We start from the raw sequence: 15,866 nt of genomic DNA, 5'->3' as shown, positions 1-15,866 counted from the left end.
AATCATGGCCTGTATTTTTAGTACACTGGATGGTGAACTAATTGCCTGCTATTTTCTCTAAACTATTTAACCAAATTGAGCTCAATGTGAAAGATAATCTAATCATCCTCACACTAATGGAGATCAGCAGTCTTACAGAAGAAATGGTCACTAGTTAATAATTTCAGGACAGGAATTTATAGAAATGTTCACAAAAGGACAGCTGTAAGCTTGAAAATGCACATTATTTTGGCCAAGACCAGGAATGTTTTTTTTAACGAAGTCTTAGAAATTAATTTCGTTCAAGTACCAATCCAAACATCTACTGTGTACAACTTTTTATATAAGATAAATAATAGTTGAAAAATATTGTTGTCATAAACAATTTATAGCCACACTCAAAGATGAAAAAAAAAATATTTTTTTAAACGTACCTCTACAAGGATTGCTCACACTAATAGAAATGTTCGGATAGGTCACACTGTATCCTCTCAGGCATCTGCAGCTGTAGTTTCCAACAGCATTGGTGCAGATTGCATTTGGACCACACACATCAGGAATCTCAGTACATTCATCCACATCTTGATCAAAGCAAATAACAAAACAAAGACTTTTAAACATTGTCTATTAAACACAATTTATTGCAGTCTATAATATAGAGCAGGGGTGTCAAACTCAACCACTGGTAGGGCCATATTAAAAAATCTCAATAAATCCGTGGGCCACTTGTGTTTTTCTTTATTTTTACTCTACATTTTGGCATGACCCCAACTGGCCATTGTTTATTCAAAATATACCAAAACTGCAACAGCAAAATAGGCACTGAATACTTGAACTATTCAAAAATATTTTTGAATAAATACAAATAGTTTTATATAAAACAATAGGCTACATTAGCTACAGATAATTACTAAACTTCCTTAAATGTCCCCAGGAAGCAGGTTTTTAAAACTGCCTATTTGCTTTAACTAGACACCAGGCATCTTTTCTTTTTGTGTAACTGCTGGCCCATAGATTGTTGTTGGACAAAAAGGGAGTTAGAGTGCACATTACGTTGCAGTGCATGCTGGAGACTGTAGTTCAGCTCAGGGTGAAATGGGCTGACAATAACAGAAAACTAAAATAATTTTGCAGGCCAAATAGGGTCCGACACGGCCCATGGGCCTTGAGTTTGACACATGGGATCTAGAGGCTCAAACTCAAATTATGGCCTTTATTTGTAGTACATAGGATGGTGTTCTAATGCCTGCTATTTTTTCAAAACCATTTATCCAAATCAAGCTGGATGTCTGAAATAATCAGCTTTCTTACAGAAGAACTGTTCACTAGTTAATTTCTTTCAGGACAGGAATTTATAGAAATGTTCACAAAAAGACAAACTTGAAAATGTACATTATTCTGTGGAAGACCTGGAATATTTTTTAATATGAAGTCTTAGAAATTTATTTAATTTTAAATACCAATCCAAGCATCTATTGTGTACAACCTTTCTTATGAGATGAATAAAAGTTGAAAAATATTACTGCCATAGGCAATTAATGCCAACACTCAAAAATGATAAAAACACAGATTTTCTAACGTACCTCTACATGGGTTGCTCATATTAATAGGAAAGTATGGATCTGTCACATTGTATCCTTTCAGGCATGTGCAGCTGTAGTTTCCAGCAGCATTGGTGCAGTTTGCATTTGGACCACATACTTCAGGAATCTCAGTGCATTCATCCACATCTTGATTTAAGAAAGTTAAGAAACAAAGACACTTTTAATCATTGTCAATTAAACAGTATTTTTTCCAGGCCACAATTTAAATGATCAAACTCAAATTACATCTTTATTTGTAATACAATATCTTATGACATCAATCCAAAGAGGTTACTGTTGTTTAGGTACCATTCCAATGGCTTCTTATACCCTGATTCACATGCTTGGAAAATATTACTGTCAATTTCTGCTAACAGTGAAAGATGGCATAAGGACAAACATACCTCTGCATGGGTTGCTGATTTTTATAGGATTGTATGGATGTGTCACAGTGTATCCTCTCAGGCATGTGCAGCTGTAGTTTCCAACAGCGTTGGTGCAGTTTGCATTTGGTCCACACACTTCAGGAATCTTAATACATTCATCCACATCTTGATTAAAGAAAAGGGGGAAAAAACTTTTTTAAATTCTCTATTAAGTCTATCATCTATATCGGCCAACTCAAAAGATGGTCTTTATTTGTGACACACTGGGGTTTTGCACTAGCTTCTGTTGTTTCAGAGAACATGTTCATCTACAACAAGTTGAATGTCAGACATAATCTGTTTGTCACACTTATTAAGGGCTACACTTTAAGTCTTGAAAGAAGAACCGATCCCAGTAGATACTTGGTTCTATAACCCCATTTCCAAAAAAAAGTTGAGACGCTGTGCAAAATGTAAATAAAAACAAAATTCAATAATGTGCAAATAATTTGAATCCTGTATTTCATTGAAAATAGTACAAGGACAACAAATCAAATGTTGAAACTGAGAAATATTATTGTTTTTTGAAAAATATATGCCCATTTTGAATTTGATGCCAACAACACGGTCTAAAAAAGTTGGGACGGGGACATGTTTACCACTGTTTCATCGCCTCTTCTTTTAACGACACTATGTAAGTACTATCTGTTTATATACGGTTTGTTCTTTGGTTTTATGAGCTTTAATTAGCATTTGTGAATGCAGTGACAAACTGTTTTCATAGACAGTGTTTTTCTGACAAAGTTTTTCTGAGCCCAAGTAGCGACTTCCATTAGAGAATCATGTGTTTTTAACACAGTGCCGTCTGAGGGCCAAAAGATCACAACCAGCAAATACTGGTTTTTGGCCTTGTCCCTTGCATACAGAGATTTCTCCAGATTCTCTGAATCTTTTAATATTATTATGTACTGCAGATGATGAAAAGCAAAAGTTCTTTGCTATTTTACGTTGAGAAACGTTATTCTTGAAATGTTGCACTATATGGTCGTACAGACTTTCACAGAGTGGTGAACCCCTCCCCATCTTTACTTCTGAAAGACTCAGACTCTCTGAGATGCTCTTTCATACCCAATCATGTTTCAGACCTGTTGCTAATTAAACCACCACGTGTTTTTTTCAGCATTACACAACTTTATCAGCCTTTTGTTGCCCCTGTCCAAACTTTTTTGGAATGTGTTGCTGGCATCAAATTCAAAATGGGCATATAGTTTCAAAAAACAATAACATTTCTCAGTTTCAACATTTGATATGTTGTCTTTGAAGCATTTTCAATGAAATAGAGGGTTTAAATGATTTGCACATCACTGCATTTTGTTTTTAGTTACATTTTTCACAGCGTCCCAACTTTTTTGGACATGGGGTTGTAGAGCTGGTACATATTTGTTTAACAATGGACATCATAATCTTGTATGTTCCTGTTGCTCAGGCACCACCTTGATGACATATTGTGTATCCCTTTTCCAGGTTAAAATCTACTCAAGTATAATTGCTTCAAAAAGCAGAAGGATGGAAAAAAATCCCTGTCAAACCTACCTCTGCATGGGTTGCTGATACTGATAGGCATAAATGGATTCGTCACATTGTATCCACTCAGGCATGTGCAGCTGTAGTTTCCAACAGCATTAGTGCAGTTTGCATTTGGACCACACACTTCAGGAATCTCAGTACATTCGTCCACATCTTGATTAAAGAAAGCAAATAGAATCATTTTAGATGCCCAAGGAAATCTAAGGTTAACAGTGGCTTATTATTCTGTCATCTACTTCTAATCAGAACCATATTTAGCAGGTGAAGAAAGTCTATTTTTTTATTTTTCAAAATAGTACAATTTTATGTCCAAACATGTATCTCACACACTTATACTTATATATGTATCATCATCATCAGACACTGTTGGAACGTAGTAAATATTACTAAGTCATTCAAGCATCTTCAGGACCAGATTATTGCCTGATGCAGCTGACCAACAGGAGATACAGATGCATGACAAGTAGTCTGGTGTCCATTCTAATCTAAAGGCTACCTCTTAAGTGACTAGCCTTTGCTTTCATATATCTGTCTGCTGCCTTGGAAAAAGACTGCAACTAACACAATGGAAGGAATGTGAATTGAAACAGTAACTAAAAATGTGACAGAAATATCCCTGATTCAGTCACTCAGTCAGCTAAATGATATAACCTTCAGTTTGAATTTGAAAAGTATTATTATCATAGGCAATTAATGCCAACACTCAAAGATGCTAAAAGAAAAGATTTTCAAACGTACCTCTACATGGGTTGCTCATATTAATAGGAAAGTATGGATTCGTCACATAATATCCTCTCAGGCATGTGCAGCTGTAGTTTCCAACAGCATTAGTACAGTTTGCATTTGGACCACACACTTCAGGAATCTCAGTACATTCATTCACATCTCGATTAAAGAAAGCAAACAGAATCATTTTAGATGCTTAAGGAAATCTAAGGTTAACAGTGGCTTATTATTCTGTCATACCCCTTTACCTCTAATCAGAACCATATTTAGCAGGTGAAGAAAGTCTATTTTTTTATTTTTCAAAATAGTACAATTTTATGACCAAATATGTATCTCACACACTTGTACTTAAATATATCATCGTCAGACACTGTTGGAACCTAGTAAATATTACTAAGTCATTCAAGCATCTTCAGGACCAGATAATTGCCTGATGCAGCTGACCAACAGAGGATACAGATGCATGACAAGTAGTCTGGTGTCCATTCTAATCTAAAGGCTACCTCTTAATTGACTAGCCTTTGCTTTCACATATCTGTCTGCTGCCTTGGAAAAAAAAAAACAGACTGCCTCAAGACTGCAACTAACACAACGGAAGGAATGTGAATTGAAACAGTAACTAAAAATGTGACAAATATCCCTGACTCAGTCACTCAGCTAAATGATATAACCATCACACGTTTTACACTGTGTGAATGTTGGGTTAACTGCAATTATTTGTGACATAACAGTATAAAGGTTATGTTCAAATTAATTCCTTAGGAAGAATTTCAATCAATATACCAGATGAACCAGTATATCGCCCACTACTATTTCAGAGATAATCAATCTATTCTCAGACGTACGGAGGCCAACATTTGAAGTTTTCACAGAAGAACTGGTTGTCTCACTAGTTATGTGTTTCAAGAAAGGAAGGTATTGAAGTGTTTAAGCAAAGATAACTTGTAATATGAATGCATATCAAGCACTATAATATAAAATTTTGGAAGATGCTGTTTTTGAAGTACCATGCCAAAGACACACTGTGTACCTTTTTTATTTGTGATGACCAATGCTCGTACAGTGTTACTGCCATAGAAAATTACTGCCACCACTCAATGATAACAGTGCTGATCTTGAAACCTACCTTTGCATGGATTGCTGCTATTAATAGGCATGAGCAGATTTGTCACATTATATCCTCTCAGGCATGTGCAGCTGTAGTTTCCAACAGCATTGGTGCAGTTTGAATTTGGTCCACACACATCAGGAATCTCAGTGCATTCATCCACATCTTGATCAAAGAAAGTTAATAAACAAAAACACTCAAACACTGTCTATTAAACAGTATTTATTGCAGTCTATAATCTAGCGGGTCAAACTCAAATGATGGCCTTTATTTGTAGTACAAAGGTTGGTGTTCTAATGCCTGTTATTTTCTCGAACCCATTTACCCAAATCAAGCTGGATTTCAGTGATAATCTAACGGTTCTCACACTAATGGAGATCAACGGTCTTACAGAAAAACTGGTCACTAGTTAATTCTTTCAGGACAGGAATTTATAGAAATGTTCATCACAAGACAGCTGTACACGTGTACCTTTAAATCAATTTGAGAAGATCTGGAATTTCTTTTAACATAAAATCTTAGGAATTAATTTCGTTCAAGTACCAATTCAAACATATTGCGTCCACCTTTTATATGAGATGAATACTAGTTGAAAAATATTACTGTCATAGGCAATTAATGCCAAGACTCAAACATGATAACAGCACAGATTTTCAAACGTACCTTTACATGCGTTGCTCACATTAATAGGAAAGTATGGATTTGTCACAGTGTATCCTTTCAGGCATGTGCAGCTGTAGTTTCCAGCAGCATTGGTGCAGTCTGCATTTGGACCACACACTTCAGGAATCTCAGTACATTCATCCACATCTTGATTAAAGAAAGTTAATAAACAAAGACACTTTTAAACATTGTCTTTTAAACAGTGTTTACTGCAGTCCATTATCTAAATGACCAAACTCAAATGATGGCCTTTATTTATAGTGTACTGGATGCTGTACTAATTTTTTTTCTCCTACTCATTTGTCCAAATCAAGCTGCATGTCAGACACAATCTAACCATTCACACTTAAATGAAGACGAATAGCCTTCACAGAGGAACTGGTGACTACTCAAAAGATTGAAGATAGAAATTTATAGAAATGTTTAAGAAAAGACAGAGGAAATTTATAAATTTTAATTATTTTCAGCAAGACCTGGAATATCTTTAATATAAAAACTTAAGTACCATTCCAAACATCTCTTGTGTAGCCTTTTTTTATATGAGATAGATAAATGCTTGAAAAGTATTATCACAGGCAATTATTGCCAACTCTCAAAAATGCTAAAAGAAAAGATTTTCGAATGTACCTCTACATGGGTTGCTCATATTAATAGCAAAGTATGGATTTGTCACATTGTATCCTCTCAGGCATGTGCAGCTGTAGTTTCCAGCAGCATTGGTGCAGTTTGCATTTGGACCACATACTTCAGGAATCTCAGTACATTCATTCACATCTTGATTAAAGAAAGTTAGAAAAAACAAAGACACTTTTAAACATTGTCTTTTAAACAGTGCTAACTGCAGTCCATTAACTAAATGACCAAACAATGATGGCCTTTATTTATAGTGTACTGAAAACTTTTCTTTTACCCATTTGTCCAAATCAAGCTGCATGTCAGACACAATCTAACCATTCACACTTAAATGAAGACTCACAGTCTTCACAGAGGAACTGGTCACTACTCAAAAGACTGAAGACTGGAATTTATAGAAATGTTTAAGAAAAGATGAAACTTATAAATTTAAATTATTTTCAGCAAGACCTGGAATATCTTTTAATATAAAATCTAAAAAAAAAAAGATTTTTAAACATACCTCTACATGGGTTGCTCACACTAATAGGAAAGTTCGGATTCGTCACATTATATCCTCTCAGGCATGTGCAGCTGTAGTTTCCAACAGCATTGGTGCAGTTTGAATTTGGACCACACACTTCAGGAATCTCAGTGCATTCATCCACATCTTGATTGAAGAAAGTTAATAAAGAAAAACACTTTTAATCAATGTCTATTAAACAGTACTTTTTTCCAGGCCACAATTTAGATAAATACACTCAAATTATACAGTATCTTTCTTTGTCATACAGTCGATGTTGTGGAACACAATAACCTAAAACAACCAGTATTTCAGATCTAATCTAATCTATTCTCACATTTATGGGGGTCTACACCTGGAGTCTTCACATGCTTGTAAAGTGTTACTGTCATAGACAACTACAGCCAACACTCAATGATAACAGTGATGATCTTAAAACCTACCTCTGCATGGATTGCTGCTATTAATAGGCATGAGCAGATTTGTCACATTATATCCTCTCAGGCATGTGCAACTGTAGTTTCCAACAGCATTGGTGCAGTTTGAATTTGGTCCACACACATCAGGAATCTCAGTACATTCATCCACATCTTGAGTAAAGAAAGTTAATAAACAAAAACACTTTTAAACACTGTCTATTAAACAGTATTTACTGCTGTCCATAATATAGTAGGTCAAACCCAAATTATGTCCTTTATTTGTAGTACACAGGCTGGTATACTAATGCCTGTTATTTTCTTGAGCCCATTTACCCAAATCAAGCTGGATGTCAGAGATAATCTAACTATTCTCACACTAATGAAGATCAACAGTCTTAAAGAAGAACTGGTCACTAGTTAATTCTCTCAGGACAGAGATTTACAGAAATATTCATCACAAGACAGCTTTAAACTTTTACATTTAAATTAGAAGAGAAGACCTAGAATATCTTTTAATATAAAATATTAGGAATTAATTTGTTCAAGTACCAATCCAATCATCTATTTTGTCCAGTTTTTCAAGCGAGATGAATAACAGTTAAAAAATATTACTGCCGTAGGCAATTAATGCCAACTCTCAAAAATGATAAAAGCACAGATTTTCGAATGTACCTCTACATGGGTTGCTCATATTAATAGCAAAGTATGGATTTGTCACATTGTATCCTCTCAGGCATGTGCAGCTGTAGTTTCCAGCAGCATTGGTGCAGTTTGCATTTGGACCACATACTTCAGGAATCTCAGTACATTCATTCACATCTTGATTAAAGAAAGTTAGAAAAAACAAAGACACTTTTAAACATTGTCTTTTAAACAGTGCTAACTGCAGTCCATTGACTAAATGACCAAACAATGATGGCCTTTATTTATAGTGTACTGAAAACTTTTCTTTTACCCATTTGTCCAAATCAAGCTGCATGTCAGACACAATCTAACCATTCACACTTAAATGAAGACTCACAGTCTTCACAGAGGAACTGGTCACTACTCAAAAGACTGAAGACTGGAATTTATAGAAATGTTTAAGAAAAGATGAAACTTATAAATTTAAATTATTTTCAACAAGACCTGGAATATCTTTTAATATAAAATCTAAAAAAAAAAAGATTTTTAAACATACCTCTACATGGATTGCTCACACTAATAGGAAAGTTCGGATTCGTCACATTATATCCTCTCAGGCATCTGCAGCTGTAGTTTCCAACAGCATTGGTGCAGTTTGAATTTGGACCACACACTTCAGGAATCTCAGTGCATTCATCCACATCTTGATTGAAGAAAGTTAATAAAGAAAAACACTTTTAATCAATGTCTATTAAACAGTACTTTTTTCCAGGCCACAATTTAGATAAATACACTCAAATTATACAGTATCTTTCTTTGTCATACAGTCGATGTTGTGGAACACAATAACCTAAAACAACCAGTATTTCAGATCTAATCTAATCTATTCTCACATTTATGGGGGTCTACACCTGGAGTCTTCACATGCTTGTAAAGTGTTACTGTCATAGACAATTACAGCCAACACTCAATGATAACAGTGATGATCTTAAAACCTACCTCTGCATGGATTGCTGCTATTAATAGGCATGAGCAGATTTGTCACATTATATCCTCTCAGGCATGTGCAACTGTAGTTTCCAACATCATTGGTGCAGTTTGAATTTGGTCCACACACATCAGGAATCTCAGTACATTCATCCACATCTTGAGTAAAGAAAGTTAATAAACAAAAACACTTTTAAACACTGTCTATTAAACAGTATTTACTGCAGTCCATAATATAGTAGGTCAAACCCAAATTATGTCCTTTATTTGTAGTACACAGGCTGGTATACTAATGCCTGTTATTTTCTTGAGCCCATTTACCCAAATCAAGCTGGATGTCAGAGATAATCTAACTATTCTCACACTAATGGAGATTTACAGCCTAAAGAAGAACTGGTCACTAGTTAATTCTCTCAGGACAGAGATTTACAGAAATATTCATCACAAGACAGCTTTAAACTTTTACATTTAAATTAGAAGAGAAGACCTAGAATATTTTTTAATATAAAATATTAGGAATTAATTTGTTCAAGTACCAATCCAATCATCTATTTTGTTCAGTTTTTCAAGCGAGATGAACAACAGTTAAAAAAATATTACTGCCGTAGGCAATTAATGCCAACTCTCAAAAATGATAAAGGCACAGATTTTCGAATGTACCTCTACATGGGTTGCTCATATTAATAGCAAAGTATGGATTTGTCACATTGTATCCTCTCAGGCATGTGCAGCTGTAGTTTCCAGCAGCATTGGTGCAGTTTGCATTTGGACCACATACTTCAGGAATCTCAGTACATTCATTCACATCTTGATTAAAGAAAGTTAGAAAAAACAAAGACACTTTTAAACATTGTCTTTTAAACAGTGCTAACTGCAGTCCATTAACTAAATGACCAAACAATGATGGCCTTTATTTATAGTGTACTGAAAACTTTTCTTTTACCCATTTGTCCAAATCAAGCTGCATGTCAGACACAATCTAACCATTCACACTTAAATGAAGACTCACAGTCTTCACAGAGGAACTGGTCACTACTCAAAAGACTGAAGACTGGAATTTATAGAAATGTTTAAGAAAAGATGAAACTTATAAATTTAAATTATTTTCAGCAAGACCTGGAATATCTTTTAATATAAAATCTAAAAAAAAAAGATTTTTAAACATACCTCTACATGGATTGCTCACACTAATAGGAAAGTTCGAATTCGTCATATTATATCCACTCAGGCATGTGCAGCTGTAGTTTCCAACAGCATTGGTGCAGTTTGCATTTGGACCACACACTTCAGGAATCTCAGTGCATTCATCCACATCTTGATTGAAGAAAGTTAATAAAGAAAAACACTTTTAATCAATGTCTATTAAACAGTACTTTTTTCCAGGCCACAATTTAGATAAATACACTCAAATTATACAATATCTTTCCTTGTCATACAGTCGATGTTGTGGAACACAATAACCTAAAACAACCAGTATTTCAGATCTAATCTAATCTATTCTTACATTTATGGGGGTCTACACCTGGAGTCTTCACATGCTTGTGAAGTGTTACTGTCATAGACAACTACAGCCAACACTCAATGATAACAGTGATGATCTTAAAACCTACCTCTGCATGGATTGCTGCTATTAATAGGCATGAGCAGATTTGTCACATTATATCCTCTCAGGCATGTGCAACTGTAGTTTCCAACATCATTGGTGCAGTTTGAATTTGGTCCACACACATCAGGAATCTCAGTACATTCATCCACATCTTGATTAAAGAAAGTTAATAAACAAAAACACTTTTAAACACTGTCTATTAAACAGTATTTACTGCTGTCCATAATATAGTAGGTCAAACCCAAATTATGTCCTTTATTTGTAGTACACAGGCTGGTATACTAATGCCTGTTATTTTCTTGAGCCCATTTACCCAAATCAAGCTGGATGTCAGAGATAATCTAACTATTCTCACACTAATGGAGATTTACAGCCTAAAGAAGAACTGGTCACTAGTTAATTCTCTCAGGACAGAGATTTACAGAAATATTCATCACAAGACAGCTTTAAACTTTTACATTTAAATTAGAAGAGAAGACCTAGAATATTTTTTAATATAAAATATTAGGAATTAATTTGTTCAAGTACCAATCCAATCATCTATTTTGTCCAGTTTTTCAAGCGAGATGAACAACAGTTAAAAAATATTACTGCCGTAGGCAATTAATGCCAACTCTCAAAAATGATAAAAGAAAAGATTTTCAAATGTACCTCTACATGGGTTGCTCATATTAATAGCAAAGTATGGATTCGTCACATTGTATCCTCTCAGGCATGTGCAGCTGTAGTTTCCAGCAGCATTAGTACAGTTTGCATTTGGACCACATACTTCAGGAATCTCAGTACATTCATCCACATCTTGATTAAAGAAAGTTAGAAAAAACAGACATTTTTAAACAGTGCTAACTGCAGTCCATTAACTAAATGACCAAACAATGATGGCCTTTATTTATAGTGTACTGAAAACTTTTCTTTTACCCATTTGTCCAAATCAAGCTGCATGTCAGACACAATCTAACCATTCACATCTAAATGAAGACTCACAGTCTTCACAGAGGAACTGGTCACTACTCAAAAGACTGAAGACTGGAATTTATAGAAATGTTTAAGAAATGACAGCTGTAAACTTCTAAATGTAAATTATGTTGAGCAAGACCTGGAATATCTTTTAATGCAAAATCTTTAGAAATGAATTTTGTTCAAGTACCATTCCAAACATCTCTTGTTTAGCTCTTTTTATATCAGATGGATAATACTTGAAAAGTATTACTATCATAGGTAATTACTGCCAACACTCAAAGATACTAAAAGAAAAGATTTTTAAACATACCTCTACAAGGATTGCTCACACTAATAGACAAGTTTGGATACGTCACATTATATCCTCTCAGGCATGTGCAGCTGTAGTTTCCAACAGCATTGGTGCAGTTTGCATTTGGACCACACACATCAGGAATCTCAGTACATTCATCCACATCTTGATTAAAGAAAGTTAATAAATAACTTGAACTTGTAATATGAATGCATTTCGAGCAACAACTGCATTATAATATAAAACTTTGGAAGATACTGTTGTTAAAGTAGCGTGTGCCAAAGACACTGTGTACACTTTTAATATGAGATGAACAATGTTCGTAAAGTGTTACTGTCATAGACAATTACAGAGAACACTCAATGATAACAGTGATGATCTTGTAACCTACCTCTGCATGGATTGCTGTTATTAATAGGCATGAGCAGATTTGTCACATTATATCCACTTAAGCACATGCAGCTGTAGTTTCCAAAAGCATTGGTGCAGTTTGCATTTGGTCCACACACATCAGGAATCTCCATACATTCATTCACATCTTGATTTAACAAAGCAAACAAACAATGAAACTTTTAACCAATGTCTATTAAAACTACTTTTTTTAGACCATAATCTAGATCCCATGTGTCAAACCCAAGGCCAAGTCAGGCCTGTGGGACAATCCTATTTGGCCTTCGAAATTATTTTTATTTTCTATTAATTAATTCTATTGATAATAGCCCATTTCACCATGAGCTGCACTACAATTCCCAGCATGCACTGCAACATGATGTGCGCTCTGACCCCCTTCTATGGGCCAGCAGTTACACAAAAATAAAAGATGCCTGGTGTCTAGTTCAAGCAAATAGGTGATTTTAAAAAAACTACCTCCTGGGGATGTTAAACAAGTTTAACAGTCACCTGTAGATAATGCAACCTATTGTTTTACATAAAACAATTTGTTTTAATTAAAATAATCTTTGAATAGTTCTAGTATTTAGCGCCTATTTTGCTGTTGCAGTTTTTGTATATCCTGAATAAACAATGGCCAGTTCAGGTCATAGCAAATCGTTCAGTAAAATAAATTAAAAACACAGCTGGCCCGCAGATTTGTTGAGATTTTTTAATATGGCCCTTTTAGCGGTTGAGTTTCACACCCCTGATCTAGATGATCCGATTCCAATGATAGCCTTTATTTGTACTACAATGGAGGTTGTACCCATCAAGCTGAATGTCAGCGATAATATGCAATTGGAATCTTAAATAAGGATTTGGTCTTCTCATTACTTAAATGTTATTGAAAAAGAGACAGACAGCACTAAACTTGACAAACATAAAAATATTTTGCGCAACAACTGCAATATCTTAACATAAAAGTTCTGATATTTGTGTTGCTCAGCTAACATCCAGATTTATTGTAGGCAAAAGTTTAGGCTTTCCAGTCCAATTATATATATATATATATTATATATATATAGTATGGACATAAACACAACCTCTGCAACAAACTATTTTAAACAATAACATTTTTTTGGCAAATGTTAAAACAATGCATAAAGTTACTTTATATTTGATTAACTTACATAATAGAAAAAAACTACATGGTAATTGCAGCATGTGCAAAATTTAATAATTCAGTACTTAATAATGCCTCCTTTAGGAATTTTCCAGTTTTCCAAAGAGTTCTATTTTTTCTCTTCCTCAGTGCACAGATCTTGTTTCCTAAATGCCTGGCTTATCTAAATGTGGGTTTAGGTACTTCAGATTTTGACATTTGTGACAAGGACACAGAGAAGGTTGGTAACTATGGTAACTATTGCTCTTCTTCGCAGATCATGTTTGTGCAAGCATGCTATGTCAGCTAAATGTTCCTACAGGCCCTCTGCTTTCATACAGAGGGCTTCCTTTATCTTTTTGGAAACATACGAGCCAGCATACGAGCAGTTCTGTCGGAGTCTTTTTTGGTCTTCGACAGTTTGCCTTAGCTTCCAAGGTTCACCTTAACTGCTATTTCTTAATGACATTTCAGACAGTGCAAACTGCCCGCTAAAAGTGTTTTGATATTTTTTTTTACAGCCAGCTGCTTAGAGAAGCCCAAGACTGTCAAGTGTTAGACAATTTCTAACAAAAATTCTTGACCTGCCTAACCAGTCTTAAAAGGTCTATTAAGGACTAATGAATTAATTATATTTTGAGGCTTTACAACTGGGAGGGTGTCTACAATTTTACATATACTGTAAATACTACGTGATTTATTTACTTTTAAAGTTGTTAACTATGTGTTCATATTTGTGTTTTTTTGACTAATTTGCTGCAGAGGTTGTGTTTACTTCTTTTCATTTAAAAAAATCAATAAAATATGTAATACAGCTGGCAACAAACATACCTCTGCATGGGTTGCTGATGTTGATAGGCATAAGCAGATCTGTCACTTTGTATCCATTCCAGCATGTGCAGCTGTAGTTTCCAGGAGCATTAGTGCAGTTTGCATTTGGACCACACACTTCAGGAATCTCAGCACATTCGTCAATTTCTCCATTAAAGAAAAAAAATAAATGAACAGACCTTTTAATCATGATCTGAAAGCATCATGTTTTATAAACATACTATGCCTTCATGACTTAAATCAGGGCTTTTTAACCTATTTCACGGTGCAACCCATTTTTGGGGTTAACAGTCCCAAGGGGGTCCTGATCCCCAGGTTAAGAAACCCTGATTAAAATAGTCAAACGCTCACCACAGCCTGTATGCTATGCATCTGAATCACAATCTGTGGGATTTGGAAACACTACAGAAAACAAACTAAACAATAATGTATAGTATTTTTTGGCAGAAAAAAACAACAAAAGCAAAAAGAGAGAAATTACCTAAAGTGATTTCTGTAACCAGTTCCCCATACTGCACAAGGGGATTAATTAAGCTCTTACAAGAATTTACTTTATTGTTACATGTAAAATGAAAAATTACACTTTATATTTAAAAGGTAAATATTTACATGTACAAATTCAATTCTACTTCTCCCCTGGCCAATGCTTTTTGAAAAAAGGCTACTGGGGCATCAATACATGTGCATAGAGGCATAGAATGTGGAGAATTTATCGTCAATCACTGTAAATTTTCTGGTGTACTGTTTGGTCTGTTGCACAGATTTGGAACAGGCTCTACACATGCTTTGATTAGTCTGAGTAATAAAAAAAGTGCTACAAGTCTAGATAAGATAGATTGTAAACTGACTGAATGGGTACAGATGCTGTTACTTACCTGGAGTGGGACATACAGTGATATCTATAAAACAACAAAACAATAAAACACAATTACACAAATAATTACATTAAGATTAAACTCCAATAAAATGTAATAACTCAGTCAACAATTAATCATTCTTTTTCACTGATCACTACACTGTCTTGCTTTTTAAATTGGTCAAAACACTCAAACTTCTACCGAGCAAACAGACAATTTTAGATATTTCAAAGTTACAAGTAACTGATATTCTATCTTGTATTCCAAAAAAATCTAGTTCTACACCAATGCCCAATTACAAATAGTGTTTAAGGCAAAGCACAACCCATAAACTAAAATAAAAAAGGAAGCTGTTTGGCGTGATCATTTCTATTTTAAAGATAATACATACTAGTCAGCTCTGTCATTGGTTGGCAGAACTGTCCATCAACTGGAACAGCTTTGATGCATCCACATGTGACGTTATTAACGTTGTCACAGGGTCCATATGCTGCGCACTTGTTACACGGCCAGAAATACTGATCCTCACACCGGCACTGGTATCCGGTATTATTCAAAAGACAGACTGTGAATAAACAGAAACACACAAAGCTCTTAAACGACAACAAAA

At 34.7% G+C, this 15,866-nt stretch overlaps 1 protein-coding gene across 1 annotated transcript in view; it reads right to left on the bottom strand.

Moving 5' to 3' along the window:
- The window catches only part of adgrf6 (adhesion G protein-coupled receptor F6), a 228,232-nt gene that overhangs the window by 156,556 nt on the left and 55,810 nt on the right, over positions 1 to 15,866 (bottom strand). Inside the window, exons 44-65 of the mRNA XM_036582596.1 lie at positions 15,648 to 15,821; positions 15,275 to 15,298; positions 14,400 to 14,546; positions 12,426 to 12,572; positions 12,053 to 12,199; positions 11,434 to 11,580; positions 10,787 to 10,933; positions 10,344 to 10,490; positions 9,837 to 9,983; positions 9,189 to 9,335; positions 8,746 to 8,892; positions 8,238 to 8,384; positions 7,590 to 7,736; positions 7,147 to 7,293; positions 6,639 to 6,785; positions 6,012 to 6,158; positions 5,367 to 5,513; positions 4,253 to 4,399; positions 3,521 to 3,667; positions 1,967 to 2,113; positions 1,563 to 1,709; positions 414 to 560 (exon numbers count right to left, since the gene is read on the bottom strand). Of these exons, the coding sequence (XP_036438489.1) occupies positions 414 to 560; positions 1,563 to 1,709; positions 1,967 to 2,113; positions 3,521 to 3,667; positions 4,253 to 4,399; positions 5,367 to 5,513; positions 6,012 to 6,158; positions 6,639 to 6,785; positions 7,147 to 7,293; positions 7,590 to 7,736; positions 8,238 to 8,384; positions 8,746 to 8,892; positions 9,189 to 9,335; positions 9,837 to 9,983; positions 10,344 to 10,490; positions 10,787 to 10,933; positions 11,434 to 11,580; positions 12,053 to 12,199; positions 12,426 to 12,572; positions 14,400 to 14,546; positions 15,275 to 15,298; positions 15,648 to 15,821 (3,138 nt within the window). The remainder of the gene's footprint in view (positions 1 to 413; positions 561 to 1,562; positions 1,710 to 1,966; positions 2,114 to 3,520; positions 3,668 to 4,252; positions 4,400 to 5,366; positions 5,514 to 6,011; positions 6,159 to 6,638; positions 6,786 to 7,146; positions 7,294 to 7,589; positions 7,737 to 8,237; positions 8,385 to 8,745; positions 8,893 to 9,188; positions 9,336 to 9,836; positions 9,984 to 10,343; positions 10,491 to 10,786; positions 10,934 to 11,433; positions 11,581 to 12,052; positions 12,200 to 12,425; positions 12,573 to 14,399; positions 14,547 to 15,274; positions 15,299 to 15,647; positions 15,822 to 15,866) is intronic.

The sequence above is a fragment of the Colossoma macropomum genome, unplaced genomic scaffold (genome assembly GCF_904425465.1).
Source record: "Colossoma macropomum unplaced genomic scaffold, Colossoma_macropomum, whole genome shotgun sequence".
In the NCBI taxonomy this organism is placed as follows: Eukaryota; Metazoa; Chordata; class Actinopteri; order Characiformes; family Serrasalmidae; genus Colossoma; species Colossoma macropomum.
Note: the sequence above shows the minus strand (reverse complement) of the source record. Positions and strands in the feature narration are given on the sequence as shown.